This window comes from Thamnophis elegans, chromosome 11, assembly GCF_009769535.1.
Source record: "Thamnophis elegans isolate rThaEle1 chromosome 11, rThaEle1.pri, whole genome shotgun sequence".
NCBI classification, from domain to species: Eukaryota; Metazoa; Chordata; class Lepidosauria; order Squamata; family Colubridae; genus Thamnophis; species Thamnophis elegans.
Window position 1 is genome coordinate 69,415,160 of NC_045551.1, and position 19,482 is coordinate 69,434,641.

At 45.8% G+C, this 19,482-nt stretch overlaps 2 protein-coding genes across 2 annotated transcripts in view; one reads left to right on the plus strand and one right to left on the minus strand.

Annotated features, from left to right (window-relative positions):
- The window catches only part of GTF2F2 (general transcription factor IIF subunit 2), a 59,223-nt gene that overhangs the window by 25,396 nt on the left and 14,345 nt on the right, over positions 1–19,482 (plus strand). Inside the window, exon 6 of the mRNA XM_032227006.1 lies at positions 15,556–15,637. Within this exon, the coding sequence (XP_032082897.1) occupies positions 15,556–15,637 (82 nt within the window). The remainder of the gene's footprint in view (positions 1–15,555; positions 15,638–19,482) is intronic.
- On the minus strand, positions 11,250–12,556 carry KCTD4 (potassium channel tetramerization domain containing 4). The gene is given in 3 exon segments (XM_032226374.1): positions 11,250–11,654; positions 11,657–12,154; positions 12,446–12,556. Coding segments are annotated over 3 exon segments (1,014 nt in total).

The following is a 19,482-nucleotide window of genomic DNA, read 5'->3' on the forward strand; positions in this document are numbered from 1 at the left end:
AATACAATAGAATAGGAAATAGAATAGAAAATAGAATAGAAAAGAATAGAAAAGAATATAGAATAGAACAGAATAGAATAGAATAGAATACACTAAAATAGAATACAATAGAATAGGAAATAGAATAGAAAAGAATAGAAATGAATATAGAATAGAACAATAGAATAGAATACACTAAAATAGAATACAATAGAATAGGAAATAGAATAGAAAAGAATAGAAAAGAATATAGAATAGAACAGAATAGAATAGAATACGCTAAAATAGAAAACAATATGAAAATAGAATAGAATAGAAAAGAATATAGAACAGAATAGAATAGAATAGACTAAAATAGAATAGAAAGAGTAGAAAATAGAATAGAATAGAAAAGAATATAGAATAGAACAGAATAGAATAGAATACACTAAAATAAAATACAATAGAATAGAAAATAGAATAGAAAAGAATATAGAACAGAATAGAATAGAATAGACTAAAATAGAATAGAAAGAGTAGAAAATAGAATAGAATAGAAAAGAATATAGAATAGAACAGAATAGAATAGAATACACTAAAATAAAATACAATAGAATAGAAAATAGAATAGAAAAGAATATAGAACAGAATAGAATAGAGTACACTAAAATAGAATACAATAGAATAGAAAATAGAATAGAAAAGAATAGAATAGAAAAGAATATAGAATAGAATAGACTAAAATAGAATACAATAGAATAGGAAATAGAAAAGAATAGAACAGAATAGAATAGAATAGAATAGACTAAAATAAAATACCATAGAATACAATAGACGAATGAAGAATAGAATAGAGTATAGAATAGAATAGAATAGAATAGACTAAGGAATAGAAATAGAAAAAAATAGAAATAGGAATAGAATAGAATATAGAATAGAATAAGGAATAGAAATAGGAATAGAATAGAATTCTTTATTGGCCAAGTGTGATACAGAAAGAATTTGTCTTTGGTGCAGATGCTCTCAATGTGCATAAAAAGACAAAATACATTCGTCAAGAATCATCAGGTACATCAATTAATGATAGTCATGGGATACAAATGAGCAATCAGGAAACAACAATCAATATAAATCGTAAGGATACAAGCAACAAAAAGGTACAGGCCTGCAGTCATAAGTGGGAGGAGATGAGTGATATGATTTATGAGTGAAATGAATAATGATTTACATTTTCTGTTAACGAAGTTTGGGTTCTGAAGGACTCAGTATTTCAGTTCTGGTTATTTGTGCATTTCTGAAATTGTTGGTGCCCAAATATTCCGATTGGTCTTCCTCTTGGTCCCTGTAGATCAGGGTTCCCCAAACCTGACAGTTTTAAGACTTGGAGGAAATAGAAGCTGTGCTGGCTGGAGAATTCTGGTAGACGCTGGGCAACTGACTCACATTTATGATGGTTGAAGGGTCCCAGGGTCAGGTGATCCCCTTTTTACGACCTTCCGACAGGCAAATTCAACGGGGAAAGCCAGAACAACCGTGTTACTGACTTACCTGCTGCAGTGATTCACTTAACAACCGTGGCAAGAAAGGTGGTAAAACAGGGGAGACCAGGATGGTTTTCAGCCCACCTGTCCCAAAGGTGCTTTTTCCAAAAGGCAATTGGACTTTCTTGATAGTTGTTTTTTCCCCCCCTCTTGAAGATGTTTCGCTTGTCACCCTGCACTATTTCTGACAAATGATCGTTCCAACTCTGTTATTCTGTTAAAGAACAAAGGTTAATTGTTGTGACTCAGCAGATGTCTGCTGTGAGTTTTTTCGGGATACAAGATTCATTATGCAGCTGGGGCTGGTTAGAAGCAAGTTTGGAGATAAAAGGACGGATGCTGCCACGCCCTTAGTTGCAGGAGTCAACGTTCCTTCGTGTGTTTCCTGTTTGGTACAACATTGCTTGATTATTAATCGTGATTTATGCTTGTTACACTTGGATAAGTGCTTTGGTGTTTCATGTAAACCTGAATCTGTGGAGACTGTGGAAGAAGTGCAGTGCTTGTAAGAGTTTTTGTTTTGCATTCTTGTCGGAGACTTGTATTTATGTTATTTCTGGGCTCGAAGCCAGTTTGAACTGAAAACTGATAAAGAAAAGTTCCTTTAAATTTGTCCTTGCCGTTTGTTCTCAAGCCGTGAAGGGGGGGGGGGGCAGAACAGTTAATAATATATCAATTCAGAGGAATAGCATTTCTAGGCGGCTCTCTGCAGCAAATGCTCTTTGAGGGGATCCTACAGTCAAGAATAAATTGCAGTGTTAGAATCATTTATTGAAATTGTACATTATCTCAGCCCTGGGAAGTAACGATTGAAAAAATATTTCTAGATATACCAAAAATAAAACTCTTTTCCCTTCCTGATACCTTTTCAGAGTATATTTTCCAGTCTTTATTTATGACCCTTTCTGCACCGCCTAATAATGGTTCCTAGAAGGGAAGTTAAATCCGGGAAGCAAAACACAAATGAAATGTAACCGCTAAAAACTTAAAAACAGCCGTCGATAAAAAGTAGAGGAAAAATGGAAGAGCCAAAAGAAGCAAAAATTGCATGATGGGTTTTTTCCCCCCCCCCCAAGCCTGAAAGATTTAAAAAGTTGCGGTGATGATAATGATGAAGTCCCTTTTTTATAACTTTGAACAGTCTCTAAGCGAACTGTTGTAAATCAAGGGTTAGGTTTAGGGTTAGGTTTAGGGTTAGGTTTAGGGTTAGGTTAAGGGTTAGGTTTAGGGTTAGGTTTAGCGTTAGGTTTAGCGTTAGGTTTAGGGTTAGGTTTAGCGTTAGGTTTAGGGTTAGGTTTAGGGTTAGGTTTAGCGTTAGGTTTAGCGTTAGGTTTAGGGTTATTTTTAGGGTTATGTTACAGCGCGCTTCTGTCGGCGCGCTGTTGTCGCGCGGTTTTGACGGTGCGGTTTTGTCACCGCGCTTTAGTCACACGCGCTTTAGTCTACCGCGGTTTTGTGGTGGAACGGCCTGCATTTCCCTTCCCATGTTCCTTTTACTGATACAGGCCTCCAATGCAGGCTGAGGAAGGTACCGCTTCGGATGGAAGAATTAATCATCTGAAGAGTATATCTATGGAGATTCTCTGTCGTCCAGGTCTGGTTGTCCCAAAGGTTCCTTCTTTCAGAAGGCAGATGGACTTCGTTTTTTCCTTGAAGATGTTTCCCTTCTCATCCAAGAAGCTTCAGAACTGGAGAAGCTTCTTGGATGAGAAGCGAAACACCTTCAAGGAAAAAAACCAGAAAGTCCAGTTGCCTCTTGAAAAAGCACCTTTGGGACAACCGTGACTTGGAGGACGGAGAATCTCTGTTAGACATTTTGCACTTTGGGATTTATTTATTTATTTAGTGGATTTCTAGGCCGCCCAATCCCGGAGGACTCCGGGCGGCTTACAAAGCGAAAAGAAGAGTAATTTAATAAAAAAACAAAGGAAAACAGTTTAAAACATTACCCATGCACCCAATCTGGTTGGGGCTGGACCTCAGCAGTGAGGTCAACAGCCCCAGGCCTGCCGGAATAGCCAGGTTTTTAACAGCTTTTCGGAAGGCCACGAGAGACACCTTTCGAATGGTGCAGGAGTATGAACGGATTCCCAGAGGAATTGCAGACTTCAGGAGTCAGGTGACCCGCCGAGGGCACAGATAAACCTCCAAATGACTCTCAGAGGGAGGGCTAGCAACCAGATGACTCAGGGGTGGGTTTCTCGCCCTGTTCCAACCGGTTTGGTTGGAACGGGCCCGGCGGCGTCCTCGTGCACGCGCACGGTGCACGCATGCGTACTAGCGTCTGTGCGATGCTCCAGCTGCTCCTGGAGGATCGCGCAGGCGCTGTATGCGTCCTGCGCATGCGTGGAAGCGCAGAACTCGTCGAAACTGGGTAAGGAGCGCGGGCGGGCGGGTGGGCCCTTCGCCGTTCTCGGAAGTTACTTACTTCCGGGTTCGCCGACCAACCGGTTCGCGGGGACCGCCGCGAACCGGTTGAAACCCACCCTTGATATGACTGCAAGAAATTGAAATCCTTCCATTCTCCACCATCCAGTCAGAGCTGAAGAAGCTCCTTGGGTGAGAAGCGAAACGTCCCCAAAGCTTTCTTTTCCAAGAGGCAGCTGGACTTTCTGGTTTTTCTCTGAAGTTGAAGAAGCTGAGGAAGCGTCTTGGATGAGGAGTGAAACGTCTTTCAAAGAATAACCAAGAAAATCCAGTTGCCTCTTGAAAAAAAAGCACCTTTGGGACAACCAGGACCTGGATGACGGAGAATCTCCGTAGACAGATGTGAAATGTCTTCAAAGCAAAACATAAAAAGCCCAGTTGCCTTTTGAAAGAAAGCACCTTTGGGCTCTAAACAGTAGAGGAATCTTTTTGAAGGCATCTCTAGTCCTGGCCCGGTGGTCCTTTGAGAACATGGACCACGATGATGCTGGGCTTCAAGCCGTGAACGTATTTTGAGTTTACTCTTGTAAGCTTCTCACGAGCTGCGAGAACTTCTCATGAACCTCTCAGTCCCAGGTACATGATGAGGATTGACATTCCCGACACTTTTATATTTTCAAGGAATCTCGCTTCTGTATATTTTTATCCTTTTTGTCCCCCTCAGCCCGTAATGATGCATTTTTTCCAGATAGCGGAATTCGGCAGTTTGAAAGTTGGGTAGATGGAATCCCGTTGGCAGGGAATGCTTGTCTCTTTTGCTGGAAGAGACGGTGAGCTGCCTCTCTGCCCTCAATTTGCCACCATTGTGCATTCCCCTCCGCTAATTACAGAGTTGAGTAATTATTGTCAAATAAGCCTCAAGCACTCCACTTCAATTTCCCTCTGCGATGGCTTCTCTATGACAACTGTTGGCCTCAAATTAAAATCCAAAGAATTCACTGGTTTCAGATTTGGGTTTGTTTTGGGGGGGGGGTGTTAGTAGGAAGAATTAAGCAGATTTCTCTATTTGGTTGCCATGGCATATTCTTTCTAATGCCAGATGGGACTCAAGAGTCCATTGACACTTCCTCAAGCCACCCTTTGAGGTATTGAGGCAAGCCACCATCCTCATTGAGGTGTCATCCTTAGGGTAGGGAGGGATAGGATAGGATGAGAAGAGAAAGGGGAAGAGAAGAGAATGAAGAAGGGAAGGGAAGAGAATATAGATTGGAATAGAATAGAACAAAATGCAGAATAGAATAGAATAGAATAGGATAGGATAAGGAAGGGAAAAGGGACTAGAATGAAGAGAACGAAGAAAGAAAGGGAAGAGAATATAGATTGGAATAGAACAGAACAAAATGCAGAATAGAGTAGAATAATGGAATGGAATGGAATAGAACAACAGAACAGAACAGAATAAGGAAGGTTTAGGGAAAGGGAAAAGGGACTAAAATGAAGAGAAGAGAATGAAGAAGGAAAGGGAAGAGAAGAGAATATAGATTGGAATAGAACAGAACCAAATGCAGAATAGAATAGAATAGAATAGAATAAAAATAGAACAGAACAGAACAGAATAAGGAAAGTTTAGGGAAAGGAAAAGGGAAAAGGAACTAGAATGAAGAGAACAGAAGGGAAAAGGAAAAAGGGAGTAGAATTAATAGAACAGAACAGAACAGAACAGAATAATACTTTATTTGGTCAAGTGTGATTAGACACACAAGGAATTTGTCTCCAATGCAGAAGCTCTCAGTGTACATGCAGAACAGCGAAGTAATAATAATCATAAAAAGAGAAAGTAATAGAGAAGATGAGAAGAATCATCATACAGCCATACCATACAAGCCAAAGATGCATACTAATTTTTATGTGGACCGGGGTTTCCAACTGTGACATCTTTAAGACTTGTGGACTTCAACTCCCAGAATTCCCCAGCCAGCCATGCTAGATCCCAAGGGATCACTTCACCCGGCCTGCAGCTCTTGGTGCAGTTTCCAGATGAGGCCCCCCAAAAGAATAACAGAGTCAGAAGGGACCTCGGAGGTCTTCTAGTCCAACCCCCTGCTCAAGCAGGAGACACTATCATACAGGATAACAGAGTTCAGAAGGGACCTTAGAGGTCTTCTAGTCCAACCCCCTGCTCAAGGAGACCCTATACCATTTCAGTCAAATGGCTGCCCAGTCTCTTCTTAAAGACCTCCAGCGATGGAGCAGCCACAACATCTGGTGGCCAGCCGTTCCACCGGCTAATTGTCCTAATGTAGAACCCAGCAGAGTGGCAAGAAACCAGGCTCAGATTTTTCCTGGCACGCCGTGTCTTTTGGTGCAAGGAAGAGGTGACTTTGATTGACGAATATGCGTTTGGACGAAGCGAAACCTGCAGCCTGGTGAGGCATTTAATCCTAGAGATATTCCGACATGCTTTCTTCTTGTCTACTTTTCCTGAATTCCGGTCTGCTGTCGCTCCATCAAAGTGTGAATATAAACCAAGATACAGAGGGTTACAAAGATAGGTGAAGATACCACCGCATTGGGGGGGGGGTCTTGGAGAGCCCCCCAACCCTTCATCGTATGTTATCTTGAGATCTAGTCCTCTGGTGGCCATTAATCCCAGATTCCCGTCAGAAAGTAGGATGAATAACAGTAGGAGAAGGCAACAGATGGTGAACCAATTTTTTCCCCCTTTTTTTACAATTAAAAAAAAGTGGGAAACTAGTTTTTTTTAAACATTGACACTCTATTCGTTTCTCGAATCGGGAAATTAACTAATAGCAGAGAATGCAGAACCTGTTAATTACACAACCCTTTTCCTGTATTGTTTGCTCACAACTCTTTCCAGAATGCTAGTTCTCTGCAGTGTGTGGTTTCCGAAAGAGAAGTAAGCTTAACGCCTGTAGGATAAAAGACTTGGTTGGCTGAAACGTGACCCGTCAAAACCGCGGTCCACTAAAGCGCGCCCGATCAAAGCGCGTACGTGACGTCATCAGCAGCGCGACAAATAAAATTAAAAATAAATTAAATTAAAATTAAAATAAAATTAAAGCAAGCCGATTCACATAAAGGTAAGGGTTAGGGTTAGGGTTAGGGTTAGGTTAAGGGTTAGGGTTAGGTTTAGGGTTACGTTAAGCGTTAGGGTTAGGTTTAGGGTTAGGTTAAGGGTTAGCGTTAGATTTAGCGTTAGGTTAAGGGTTAGGGTTACGGTTAGGTTAAGGGTTAGGGTTAGGGTTAGGGTTACATTAAGCGTTAGGGTTAGGTTTAGGGTTAGGTTAAGGGTTAGGCTTAGGGTTAGGTTTAGGGTTAGGTTTGGGGGGTTAGGGTAAGGTTTTCGCGTTAATTTTAAATTTACCGCTCACAGCGTGCCGTTTTCATCGCGCTGTGATGACGTCACGTACGCGCTTTCGTCGAGCGCGCTTTAGTCTACTGCGGATTTGTGGTGGAACCGGCTGAAATCGTGGCCCAGAGTGTGAATGCCAAACCATGATTTAACGAAGGTGTTCTGAAGTTAGCTTCTGGCTGCACAAAACATGGTTTGAGGAGTATGTGTGTATCTGGCATCGCACCCTATAAATCTTAAAACTTTTGAGACCCCGTTCTTTGTTTTTCATTCTCCCGATGTACAATCGGCCGTGTTGTGGGTGTCAAATTTGCTCCAGAGACAGGGAGGTAGGGCTGCCCCACCGACTCAAGGCTCCTGGGCTGAAGCAAGTGACAAAAATGTCTCCGTCTTTTGTGGAGTGTGGTGGATCCCTTTTCTCTACCCCTCTCCCTGCTCTTCTTTCGTCATTTATGTTCCTGAACGCCAGAGTCCTCTTCTGAGGACTGGTACCTACGCTTCTCATCTAAGCTGGAATCGTTCTAGGAAAGCTGGCTGGGTGGCTTCAGGCCAATCAACAGGAGACTGGGAGTTCTAGTTTTGCCTTAGCTGTGAAAGCCTGCTTGGTGTCTTTGAGGCCAATCGTCAGGGGTCTGGGAGTTCTAGTTCTGCTGTACCTGTGAAAGCCGCCGGGGTGTCTTTGGACCAATCTCTAAGAGACTGGGAGTTCTAGTTCTGCCATAGCTATGAAAGCCTGCTTGGTGTCTTTGGACCAATCACCAGGAGACTGGGAGTTCTAGTTCTGCCTTAGCCATGAAAGCCGGCTGAGCGACTTTGGGGCCAATCATCAGGAGACTGGGAGTTCTAGTTCTGCCGTACCTATGAAAGCCACCTGGTGTCTTTGGACCAATCTCTAAGAGACTGGGAGTTCTAGTTCTGCCGTACCTATGAAAGCCACCTGGGTGTCTTTGGACCAATCAATAAGAGACTGGGAGTTATAGTTCTGCCGTACCTATGAAAGCCGCCTGGGTGTCTTTGGACCAATCACTAGGAGACTGGATGTTCTAGTGCTGCTTTAGCCTTGAAAGCCAGCTGGGTGTCTTTGGACCAATCACTAAGAGACTGGGAGTTCTAGTTCTGCCTTAGTCATGAAAGCCTGCTGGGTGACTTTGGGGCCAATCGTCAGGAGTCTGGGAGTTCTAGTTCTGCCGTACCTATGAAAGCCGCCTGGGTGTCTTTGGACCAATCTCTAGGAGACTGGGCGTTTGCTGCTTTAGCCGTGAAAGCCGCCTGGGTGTCTTTGGGCCAACCACCAGGAGACTGGGAGTTCTAGTCCTAGGCATGAAGGCTGGCTGGCGGGCCTTGGGGCCAGTCCCTCTCTCTCTCTCACCTCAACCCACAGGGTTGTTGTTGTCTGAGGAAAGTAGTAGTAGGGACGTGTGTTGGATATCTTTGGCCCCTTGGGCTGTTTGTAAAAATAACAATATAAGCGAGGGAGAAAAGAGCCCTGTGCTCGGGGCAAATGGCTGCCGTTCTTTTAGCTCAGTGTTTCTCAACCTTGGTGACTTTAAGTCCTGTGGATTTCAACTCCCAGAATTCCCCAGCCAGCATAGCTGGCTGGGGAATTCTGGGAGTTGAAGTCCACAGGACTTAAAGTCACCAAGGTTGAGAAACACTGTAATTTAGCTAGTTTATGACGAAACAAAATGTGCGGGTTGTCAGCTGCTGAATGGATTTGGAAATGGAAGCTGAACTTCACAGTTGAGACTCAGCAGTAAGTCAGGAAGCCACCTGTCCAGAAAGTCCTCAACTTACAACCATTAATTTAGTGACCCTTCAATTATAATGGCACTGAAAAAAGGTTGTTTTTTCACATTTAGGACTTTTTGCAGCCTCCCCGTAAATCCCCTGATCAAAATCCAGACTCTTGGCAACTGGCATGTACTTTTCACAGTTGCAACGGGGCCCCGGGGCCACCCGATCCCCTTCTGCCACCTCCAGGCCCTCAAAGGCAACGCAGAAGCCAGCGCAGCTGCCGTGGTGATTCACTCAAACCATGGCAAGAACGGTTGTAAAACGAGGCAAAACTCACTCAGACGAATTTCTCACTAGGGAACAAAAATGCTGGGCTCAGTTATGGCCGTAAGTCAAGGACCGGCTGTGTCACAGGGCAATGACGACATCTTGTGATGCAACGTGTGAGCGAACGCCAGCAAAGCGTTCACAGACACACTCGCTGCGGCCTCCCCAGCGATTGCGAGAACCATTGTCCATGGGGCCTTTTTATTGGGAAATGGGGATTGTTGGAAGAGGAGACAGGTGAGAACATAATCTGGGGCTTCTCCCCCCCACACACACACAGCCAGCCCATCCTAAGTTAAAAAAATCCAGATGTTTATAACTTGCTAATCGTTTGAGCGGATTAATATATTAGCAGATTACTCTTAAGCCACCCTGGAGAGAATTCAACTCCGAAACACACACGACAGAAATAATTGCAAATCGTAGTACATAGAAATGCCGGACTAGGGTAACTTTTAGCTCTGTGTTGGTTAAAACAAAACAAAACAGAATGCTTTATCGCTATAAATTTGGACAGAAAAATGTGAGATTTAAAGAAAGGAAATGAAGTTATGACGTGGAGGGAGGACCTTGTTCACACCTTCCTATCAACCCCCAGGGCAACGTGTAATTGAAAATCTAGTTGTCTTGTTAGATACTGAGGTTGTTGAGGTGTGACATGCGCCTCACATCTTACTATAGGTAGCTGTCTCCTCTGCGGAGTTAACTAGATTTCCCCCCCTCCCCTTATTTTGGCACGAATGCGTGTATTTTCAAAAAGATAAAAGGGTTTTGAAAATGTAAAAGACGATGGATATCCAAGTCTCCTATTCTGGAATTCTAAACAGTTTTGTCTCTGTTGATTATCTAAATTGTCCTCTGAAAGACCAAGATTATAAAGAGATTAGATTTTTCCTCCCCTTCCCTTTTCTCCTACTGTTTTGGTAGTTCAAATATGACACCCTCAACTCTACATGATGTGGCACCTTCTGTATTGCTAGTTAAATTGGATGTCTGAGTACCATTTTAAACCTCGCTGTATTTTAGATCTTACAGCATGATTTACAGGATAGCAGAGTGGGAAGGGAACTTGGAGGTCTTCTAGTCCACCCCCCTGCTGAAGCAGGAGACCCTATACCATTCCAGATAAATAGTTGTCCAGTCTCTTCTTAAAAACGTCCAGTGTTGGAGCATTCACAACTTCTGGAGGCAAGTTGTTGCACTGATTAATTGTTCTAACTGTCTGGAAATTCCTCCTTAGTTCTAAGTTGCTTCTCTCCTTGATTAGTTTCCACCCATTGCTTCTTGTTCTACCCTCAGGTGCCTTGGAGAATAGTTTGACTCCCTCTTCTTTGGGGCAACCCCTGAGATATTGGAAGTCTGCTATCATGTCTCCCCTAGTCCTTCTTTTCATTAGACCAGACCTACCCAGTTCCTGCAACCACTCTGCATATTGTAACATTTCAACCAATGCAAAGCCGAACCATTTTTCCTCTTGAACCAGCATCATCCCAGGAAGATAAAGAACAAGTCAGAAAGAGAAAGCATTTTTATCATTCTTGAGCAAGAAGCCAGGCCTCCTGGCCACCCCCCCGAAAGGCAGACCAACCTGTTCCATCACCAGCCTCCGGCTGATCAAAGCAGAACCAAGCAGACACATTTGCTTCAGCATTCACTTCGATTCCCATCACATCTAATAAAACATCTTTTTTTAAAAAAACTATTATTATTATTACGCTGGTTGTGATGAAAACGGACACAATGAACTGGCAGGTGGAATTTCGTTTGTTTACCATTTTACATACCATGAGTTCTCACGGATTTGTTAGCAGCAGTGCTCTGGGATTGGCAGAGCCAGATAAACCGTGTGGCGACGTTTGGAAGTTTTACGGAGATTTACAGGCTGCATGCTCGTGTCCCTTTTTTGGTCCCAGGGTGGAGAGGAGGAGGAGGAGGAGGAGGAGGAGTAATTACTTGATGAAGTGGAGGGCATCGCTGTGAACAATCGACCCTTTGGAGCAATCCAGGCTGGTCAGCAGTCGGAAGCCGCACTTGAGCGCCATCATGATGGCTTCGAACTTGAGCGTCTCCAAGGTGCAGACGAAAGTGTTGTCTTCCTTCAGAACCAGCCGAGTCCCGTTCTCCGACTTGATGAAGTATTTGAACTGGATGATGTTGGAAGAGACGGAGAACTCTTCGGGGAAACCGTCCAGCCGGCTTTTGGAGACCAAAACAATGCGCGATTTGATTTTGGCGATGAAATCGGGCGCGTTGCAGAAAATCCTCAGGCCCTGGGCCCGGTCGTGGCTGTCGGTGATCTCCAGGAAGGTGGCCTCCCGGGATGCCAGCTGCTCCTTCTCCCACTTGGCTTTCACACCGCCTCCCCCAGGAGGGGAAGCTGGAAAAATTCGGCCTCCTGGGCCAGCAGTTGGTTTTCCTTAAAGCCCTCGGGGAGGAGCAGCTCCCCGTTCCTCAGGAAGTTCAGGACATGCCTGAAGAGGAGACCGTCTCTGTCGACGAAGAAGTGGCCCTCCGCGTCTGACGGGCACGGGCTTCTCCCGTTGACCACTCTTTCCAAAAAGGAGTCCGTGTATTTGGTGAGCGTTTGCCTCTGCGTAACGTAGAGGTAGCCCCCCACGTTGAGAGTCACCGGAGACATGTTGGGATGCTTGCCTTGGCCCCTGCCTTCCGACGACGCGCTGCTGCCTTTTTTCTCGTTCTCCATCTCGCCCCGCTGGGTTTCTTGGCACGGGTTGCTCTGATGATGGCTAGGATGGCCCACCTGTCCGTCTCGCCTTGGCCCCCCTCTCTGTGGCTCGGTGCAGGAGGGAGATGCCTTTCCGAGAAGCCCTCGATTCAGCCCGGGGGAAGCACGCTGGCAAGGAGGTGCGCTAAGCCTCGCATGAGCTTGTCAGCACAGTTTTGCAGTAGGTGGCGTAGGAACTGTCTGTGCTGCTGTTCCTGCGTTGCTCCAAGGAAGAGGTCTGGGAAGCTGAATTTGCATTTAACCGTGTGAGGGTAAGAGGAGGATGGAGGGGAGGGAAGGGAGGGAAAGAAAAGTGGGGTTTCCTTTTCCTTTTGAAGTCCCCGGAATTGACATTATAAAGGTAGATTTTTCTGGGATGCAGGGAAGTGAGGAAGTGGAATGCCCACCATGCCACCTTACGGCTGAAACCCAGATCTGGGGGACGGTGAAATAAAAGAGCACATCTGGGTAATATTCCGTGTTGTGCAACAGCTTTCCAAAATATATATTTTTTAAGGCATTCATCAGCATTCTGAGGAACAACAACAACAAACACAACCCTTAAGAAGATGGACTGGGGTTTTCCAGAGCTTTGCAATCTCTATTGTTGGCTGGGCATCTTCCTACACAAAGGCAGCAGTGAAAATATTGAAATCCAGCAGGCTGGCTTCTTTGAAATCCGTATCAAATCAGTGTGGATTTAAATGCCATTCCCAGGGTTGGGGATTTGCTTCCCAACAGCCTGACAACAGGGGCGTCTGGGGGGGTTGTTATTTACGACAGGAAGCCACGCTTTGCCTGCAAATTGCAATGGTGGGGGGGGAAAGGACTTTACTGCAATTTTTGATTTACGGGGAGATATTTGACGGATGGGTTTTATATTCCGTCCAAATGGGATGGCTGTTTCTATGGATAGGAGAAACCGGTTGGTCAAACCTTAAGCATGCCAGGAGCCTGGCACCTTAGCAACACTTCAGGTGTGGAGAAAGGTGAGAGGAGATCGTGACTCACTTGTTTGTTTAAAGGCTGACTTTTCAAAAATGCCAACATTTGCTCCAAGACAGTATATAATATAAAGGTTTCCATCCCAAAATCATAAATACTCCCAGCTTTCTCTCTCTCTCTCTCTCTCTCTCCCTCTCCTCTCTCTCTCTCTCTCTCTCTCTCTCTCTCTCTCTCTGTTTGTGTGTGTGTACACACACCTATATACACACCTTGTAGTAACTGTGAGAGGGATCTTGGAGTATTAGTGGACAACCACTTAAATAGGAGCCAGCCGTGTGCAGCAGCTGCCAAAAAAGCCAACACAGTTCTAGGCTGCATCAACAGAGGGATGGAATCAAGATCACGTGAAGTGTTAATACCACTTTATAAGGCCTTGGGAAGGCCACACTTGGAATACGGCATCCAGTTTTGGTCACCACGATGTAGAAAAGAATGGAGACTCTAGAAAGAGTTCAGAGATGAGCAACAAAGAGGACTAGGGGACTGGAGACCAAAACATATGAAGAACGGTTGCAGGAACTGAGAATGTCTAGTTTAATGAAGAGAAGGACCAGGGGAGACATGATAGCAGTCTTCCAATATCTCAGGGGCTGCCACAGAGAAGAGGGAGTCAAGCTATTCTCCAAAGCACCTGAGGGTAGGACAAGAAGCAATGGGTGGAAACTAACCAAGGAGAGAAGCAACTTAGAACTGAGGAGAAATTTCCTGACAGTTGGAACAATTAATCAATGGAACAACTTGCCTCCAGAAGTTGTGAATGCCCCAACACTGGAAGTCTTTAAGAAGATGTTGGATAGCCATTTGCCTGAAACAGTATAGGGTTTCCGGCCTAGGCAGGGTTGGACTAGAAGACCTCCAGGGTCCCTTCCAACTCTGTCATTGCATTGTCTCTCTATACCAGTGTTTCTCAACCTTGGCAACTTGAAGATGTCCGGACTTCAACTCCCAGAATTCCCCAGCCAGCATTTGCTGGCTGGGGAATTCTGGGAGTTGAAGTCCAGACATCTTCAAGTTGCTAAGGTTGAGAAACACTGCTCTATACATACATACACATACATACATACATACATACATACATACATACATACATACATACACAAGCTTGCGCGCACGCACGCGCGCGCACACACACACAAAGCTTTTTTGGGATGGTCATCCACTCCCAGCCCTAGACTGGGAAGTCAAAACAAGAAAAGGAAAAAACCCTTCTCTAACCACCAATCCACACTTTGCAGTAGGGTCAAAAGTGGTCCATGATTTTCAGCAAAGTCACGGAGCCAGTTCATTGCCTAAGAGAGAGCTAGAATCCAGGTCTCCCCACTGAGAGCCCAGCTGTTTCACCCCCAGACCACACAGAATGGGCTTTCTCCCTTTGTTTTAAGTACATGTTAATGAATTCATTCCTCTGCATCCTTTCTCATCATGGATTGGTTTTCTCCCAGCCTCTTGTCAGTTACTTTTGCCAATAAACTGTGTAAAACTCTCTCTGTCTGTCTCTTTGTCTCTCTCTCTGTCTCTGTCTCTCTCTGTATGTATATATTATAATATATAAAACCAAATATACTGAAATAGGATACGCATGCAACATTTCCAGTTTCCAAACTTTTATCTTTAGTCATGTGAATTAATTCCGTGTGTTTTATTCATTAGCTCGGTACAAGGAAGTTAGCGTGCATCTTAGCAGATTGAATTAGCAATTTATTTATTTTTAAAATGTAGATTCCTTTCCCTGCAAATAGTATCCAGGAACCTCATGAATAGCTGCTATATTAAGATTGAAATCCTTTCTGTGAATTATGCTACTTTAGTCCTGTTTTTTCTGGTGGAGCCAAGCCGCGTGTGCTGGCATCACCTTCACGGAAACACCGTATTTCTAGTTCGGTGCAGCTGGCGTACCTGCGCACGGGAAAGCAGACTGATTCTTTTTATAACGTTGGGTTATTTATAATGGGTTTATTTCATCAGAATTCTTCAATAAGCCCGTTCTGTATCAACCCAAAATAGAACAATTCCCCCAAAATCCTGAGAAGAGTCTTTCGGGAGACGTATAAGCAGCCCTCGACTTACGACCACAACTGAGCCCCAGATTTCTGTCGTTAAGCGAGACATTTGTGAAGTGAAGCTTTGCCCGTTTTCACAACCTTCCTTGCCATAATTGTTAAGCGAATGGTGGCGGTTGTTCCGTCAGTCGCTTACGGTCTTTAAGTGAATCCAGCTTCCCCATTGACTTTGCCCGTCGGAAGGTCGCAAACGGGTGTGTGTGTGTGTGTGTCACGTGACCCTGGGACGCTACGGCCGTCATAAATACGAGTCAGTTGCCGAGCGTCCGAATTTGGATCACGCGACCACAAGGGTCGTTAAGTGCGCAAAACAGTCATATAAGCCGCTTTCCCCAGTGCCGGCGTAACTTCCAACGGTCAGTAAACGAACTGTTGTAAGCTGAGGACTGCCTGTATTTTACAAAAGCAAAAGTGTCCTTTCGTTTCGTGGGTCTCGGTGCTAATCCAGGCCTCTCTCTCTTCCAGAAAAACTCTCCCTGGAAGGAATCGTGGTCCAGCGAGCAGAATGCCGGCCAGCAGCCAACGAAAGTTACATGAAGCTGAAAAGGTAAGGGAGCCTCCCTTGGGGCGGGGGGGTCTGCGAGGAAATCCAGCGGGGGTCCCCCCATCACAATCACACCTGAGCCCCGAAACGGATTCTGTGGCTAAGGGAAAAATGTATGTGAAGTGAGGTTTTTTTTGCCCCATTTGACGAATTTCCTTGCCCAGGGTGGATTTGATTTAAACCAACTGGATTTAAATCATGATTTAAATTACGACTAAAAAGCAATAGCAATAGCAGTTAGACTTATATACCGCTTCATAGGGCTTTCAGCTCTCTCTAAGCAGTTTACAGAGTCAGCATATCACCCCCAACAACAATCCGGGTCCTCATTTCACCCACCTCGGAAGGATGGAAGGCTGAGTCAACCTTGAGCCGGTGAGATTAGAACCGCCGAACTGCAGATAACAGTCAGCTGAAGTGGCCTGCAGTACTGCACCCTAACCACTGCGCCACCTCGGCTTGATTTAAATCAACTCGATTTAACTCGATTTCCATTTAAAAGTTACACTTTTCAAGAACAAAGGTTTGAAAATTAAAGGCTTGGCAAGCTCTTTGTAGCTGGGTTGCGAGAGAACTTCACGAGAAAGACAACGTTGGGATTCATTAGCCCTCTTTGCAAGCTGGCCTCTGCCTGGAACTGCCGACTTCAAAGTTCTTCGGGAGATAAATACCCTTTTCATCTGGGCATGAAAGAAGACCAGGAAACGGAGGAGACTCATTTGAACAGGTTTCTCTACTTGAACTTAATACCAGCAGAGGAGCTGCAGAATAAACCTTTCGGCTCCCATTTAAATTCTATTTAAATCAAAGCACCCGGAGCGACAGCCAGGATTGCAGGCGTGAATTTTAATTTGTGGCCCAGGAAGATTCTTGTTCGCCTCTCCAATCTCCAACCGCTGATATTCCTTCCCAATTCGAACGCGGAGCCCTGGGTCTCTTGGATGAAGACGGGGCAACAGCCGGCACCTGTCCGTCTTATCCCCCGTTGTCCCAAAGGTGCTTTTTCAAGAGGAAACTGGACTTCCTTGGTTTTTCCTTGAAGGGGTTTCACTCCTCACCCAGGAAACTTCTTCAGTTCTGGCTGAACGTTGGGGGAATGGGAGGGTTTGTCTCTGATCATTAGCGCTCTCAGAAACTCTCTTTCTGGAGGGAAGGAAGGAGGGAAGGAAGAAGAGAAGGAGAGAAGAAAGGAGGGAAGGAAGGAGGAAAGGAAGGGGGAAAGGAAGGAGAGAAGGAGAAAAGAAAGGAGGGAAGGAAGGAAGGAGGGAAGGAGGGAAGGGGAAGGAGGGAGGGAAGGAAGAACAGAAGGAGAGAAGAAAGGAGGGAAGGAAGGAGGAAAGGAAGGAGAGAAGGAGAAAAGGAAGGAGGGAAGGAGGGAAGGGGAAGGAAGAAGAGAAGGAGAGAAGAGAAGGAGAGAAGAAAGGAGGGAAGGAAGGAGGAAAGGAAGGAGAGAAGGAGAAAAGAAAGGAGGGAAGGAAGGAAGGAGGGAAGGAAAGAGGGAAGGAGAGAAGGAGGGAAGGGGAAGGAGGGAGGGAAGGAAGAAGAGAAGGAGAGAAGAAAGGAGGGAAGGAAGGAGGAAAGGAAGGAGAGAAGGAGAAAAGAAAGGAGGGAAGGAAGGAAGGAGGGAAGGAGAGAAGGAGAAAAGAAAGGAGGGAAGGAAGGAAGGAGGGAAGGAGGGAGGGAAGGGGAAGGAGGGAGGGAAGGAAAGAGGGAGGGAGGGAAGAAGAAGTAGGACCGTTGTAAGGTAAGATGGATCTATGGGATGTTATAAATACATATTATTAATAACAGTTATGAGGTCATATAATTGTGAATGTATATATGAAATTGATAAAATAAAATAAATTTAAAAAAAGGGAAAAAAAAGAAACTCTCTTCTGAGAGTCGTTGAGGCCACTTGGAGGTTTTGGATGAGAAGCGAAAGGCTTTGAAGGAAAAACCAACTCCAGGTGTCGTTTGAAAAAAAAGCACCTTTGGGACGCCGTGAGTTGCATAACTGAGAATTTCCATTGATATCTGCAAATTGCCTTTCCTTTGGCACCGGACGTCAATCAATGCAATCAGAGTAGAGCTGGGAATAACCTCAGAGGTCTTCTAGTCCAACCCTTGCTCAAGCAGGAGACCCTTTTTTTTTTTTGACCTAAGCGTCTCTAAAATCCTGACTCCCCCCCCCCCCCATCTAATTCTTACTTTACTCAAAAAGTGAACTCTAGGAGGAAGCCTAAAAGGCCATTAACTCGGTTTAAATAAGGTTCAAATGGCCCCCATTAAAAATCAAATCCCCCCCCCCCCGTGGGGCCTGAGCCCCACATTGGGAACCTCCACCCTAGACCATTTCGGACAAGTGGCCTACCAATCTCTTCTTCCTTGCCACAGTTGTTAAATCCCCCTCCAACTCCCCTCTTCTGGCATTGTTGAAAGGGTGTCTGTCTTTTTCTCCCTCCCCCTCTTCCCTTTTCTGACTTTTCCTTCCTTCCTCCCTCCCTCTCTTCCTCCCTCCTTCCCTCCCTCCCTTCCTTCTCTCCTCCCTTCCTTCTCTCCCTCCTTCCCTCCCTCTCTTCCTCCCTCCCTCCCTCCCTCTCTTCCTCATTCCCTCCCTCCTTCCTCCCTCTCTCCTTCCTTCCCTCCCTTCCTTCTCTCCTTCCCTTCCTCTCTCCCTCCTTCCCTCCCTCCTTCCTCCCTCTCTCCTTCCTTCCCTCCCTTCCTTCTCTCCTTCCCTTCCTCTCTCCCTCCTTCCCTCCCTCCTTCCTCCCTCTCTCCTTCCTTCCAGCTTCCAGGTGGTGGCCTTCCAGCTCCAACGGTCCTTGGAGGAAGCAGACTACCTAGACCCCTTCCAGTCAGGCTTCAGACCCAGTTACAGCACTGAAACCGCCTTGGTCGCATTGATGGATGATCTCTGGAGAGCCAGAGATGAAGGACATCCCTCCATCCTGGTCCTCCTTGACCTCTCAGCGGCTTTCGATACCATCGACCATGGTATCCTTCTGCGAAGACTGCGGGAGGTGGGAGTGGGAGGCACCGTGTTACGGTGGTTCTCCTCCTACCTCTCGGACAGGTCGCAGTCGGTGTTAGTGGGAGGGCAGAGATCGTCCCCAAGGCCCCTGAAATATGGGGTGCCGCAGGGTTCGGTCTTATCCCCCCTACTATTTAACATTTACATGAAACCGCTGGGAGAGATCATCCGTAGGCACGGGATTAGATACCATCAATATGCGGACGATACTCAATTGTATCTGTCCGCCCCGTGCCAAATCAATGAAGCGGTTGCCGTGATGGACCGGGGGCTCGAAGCCGTCATGGACTGGATGAGGATTAACAAGCTTGTGCTCAACCCAGAAAAGACCGAGTGGCTGTTGTGTTTTCCTCCCAAAAATTCGGCCACTAATCCAACACTCAGGCTGGGGGGTCAAATTCTACACCCCTCAGAGAGGGTTCGCAACTTGGGAGTCCTCCTGGATTCACAGCTGTCATTCGACCATCATATAGCGGCTGTGACCAGGGGGGCATTCGCCCAGGTACGCCTGGTGCGCCAGTTGCGACCCTACCTGAACCGGGAGGCCCTCACAACAGTCACTCGGGCCCTCGTGATTTCTAGGCTGGAATACTGCAATGTGCTCTACATGGGGCTGCCCTTGAAGAGCATCCGGCGACTTCAGCTAGTGCAGAACGCAGCCGCGCGAGTGATTGCGGGTGCACCCCGATTCACCCGCATTACACCTATCCTCCGCGAGCTGCGCTGGCTACCTGTCGATCTCCGGATGCGCTTCAAGGTGCTATTGACCACCCATAAAGCCCTACATGGCAGTGGATCGGGATACTTGAGAGACCGCCTTCTGCCAATTACCTCC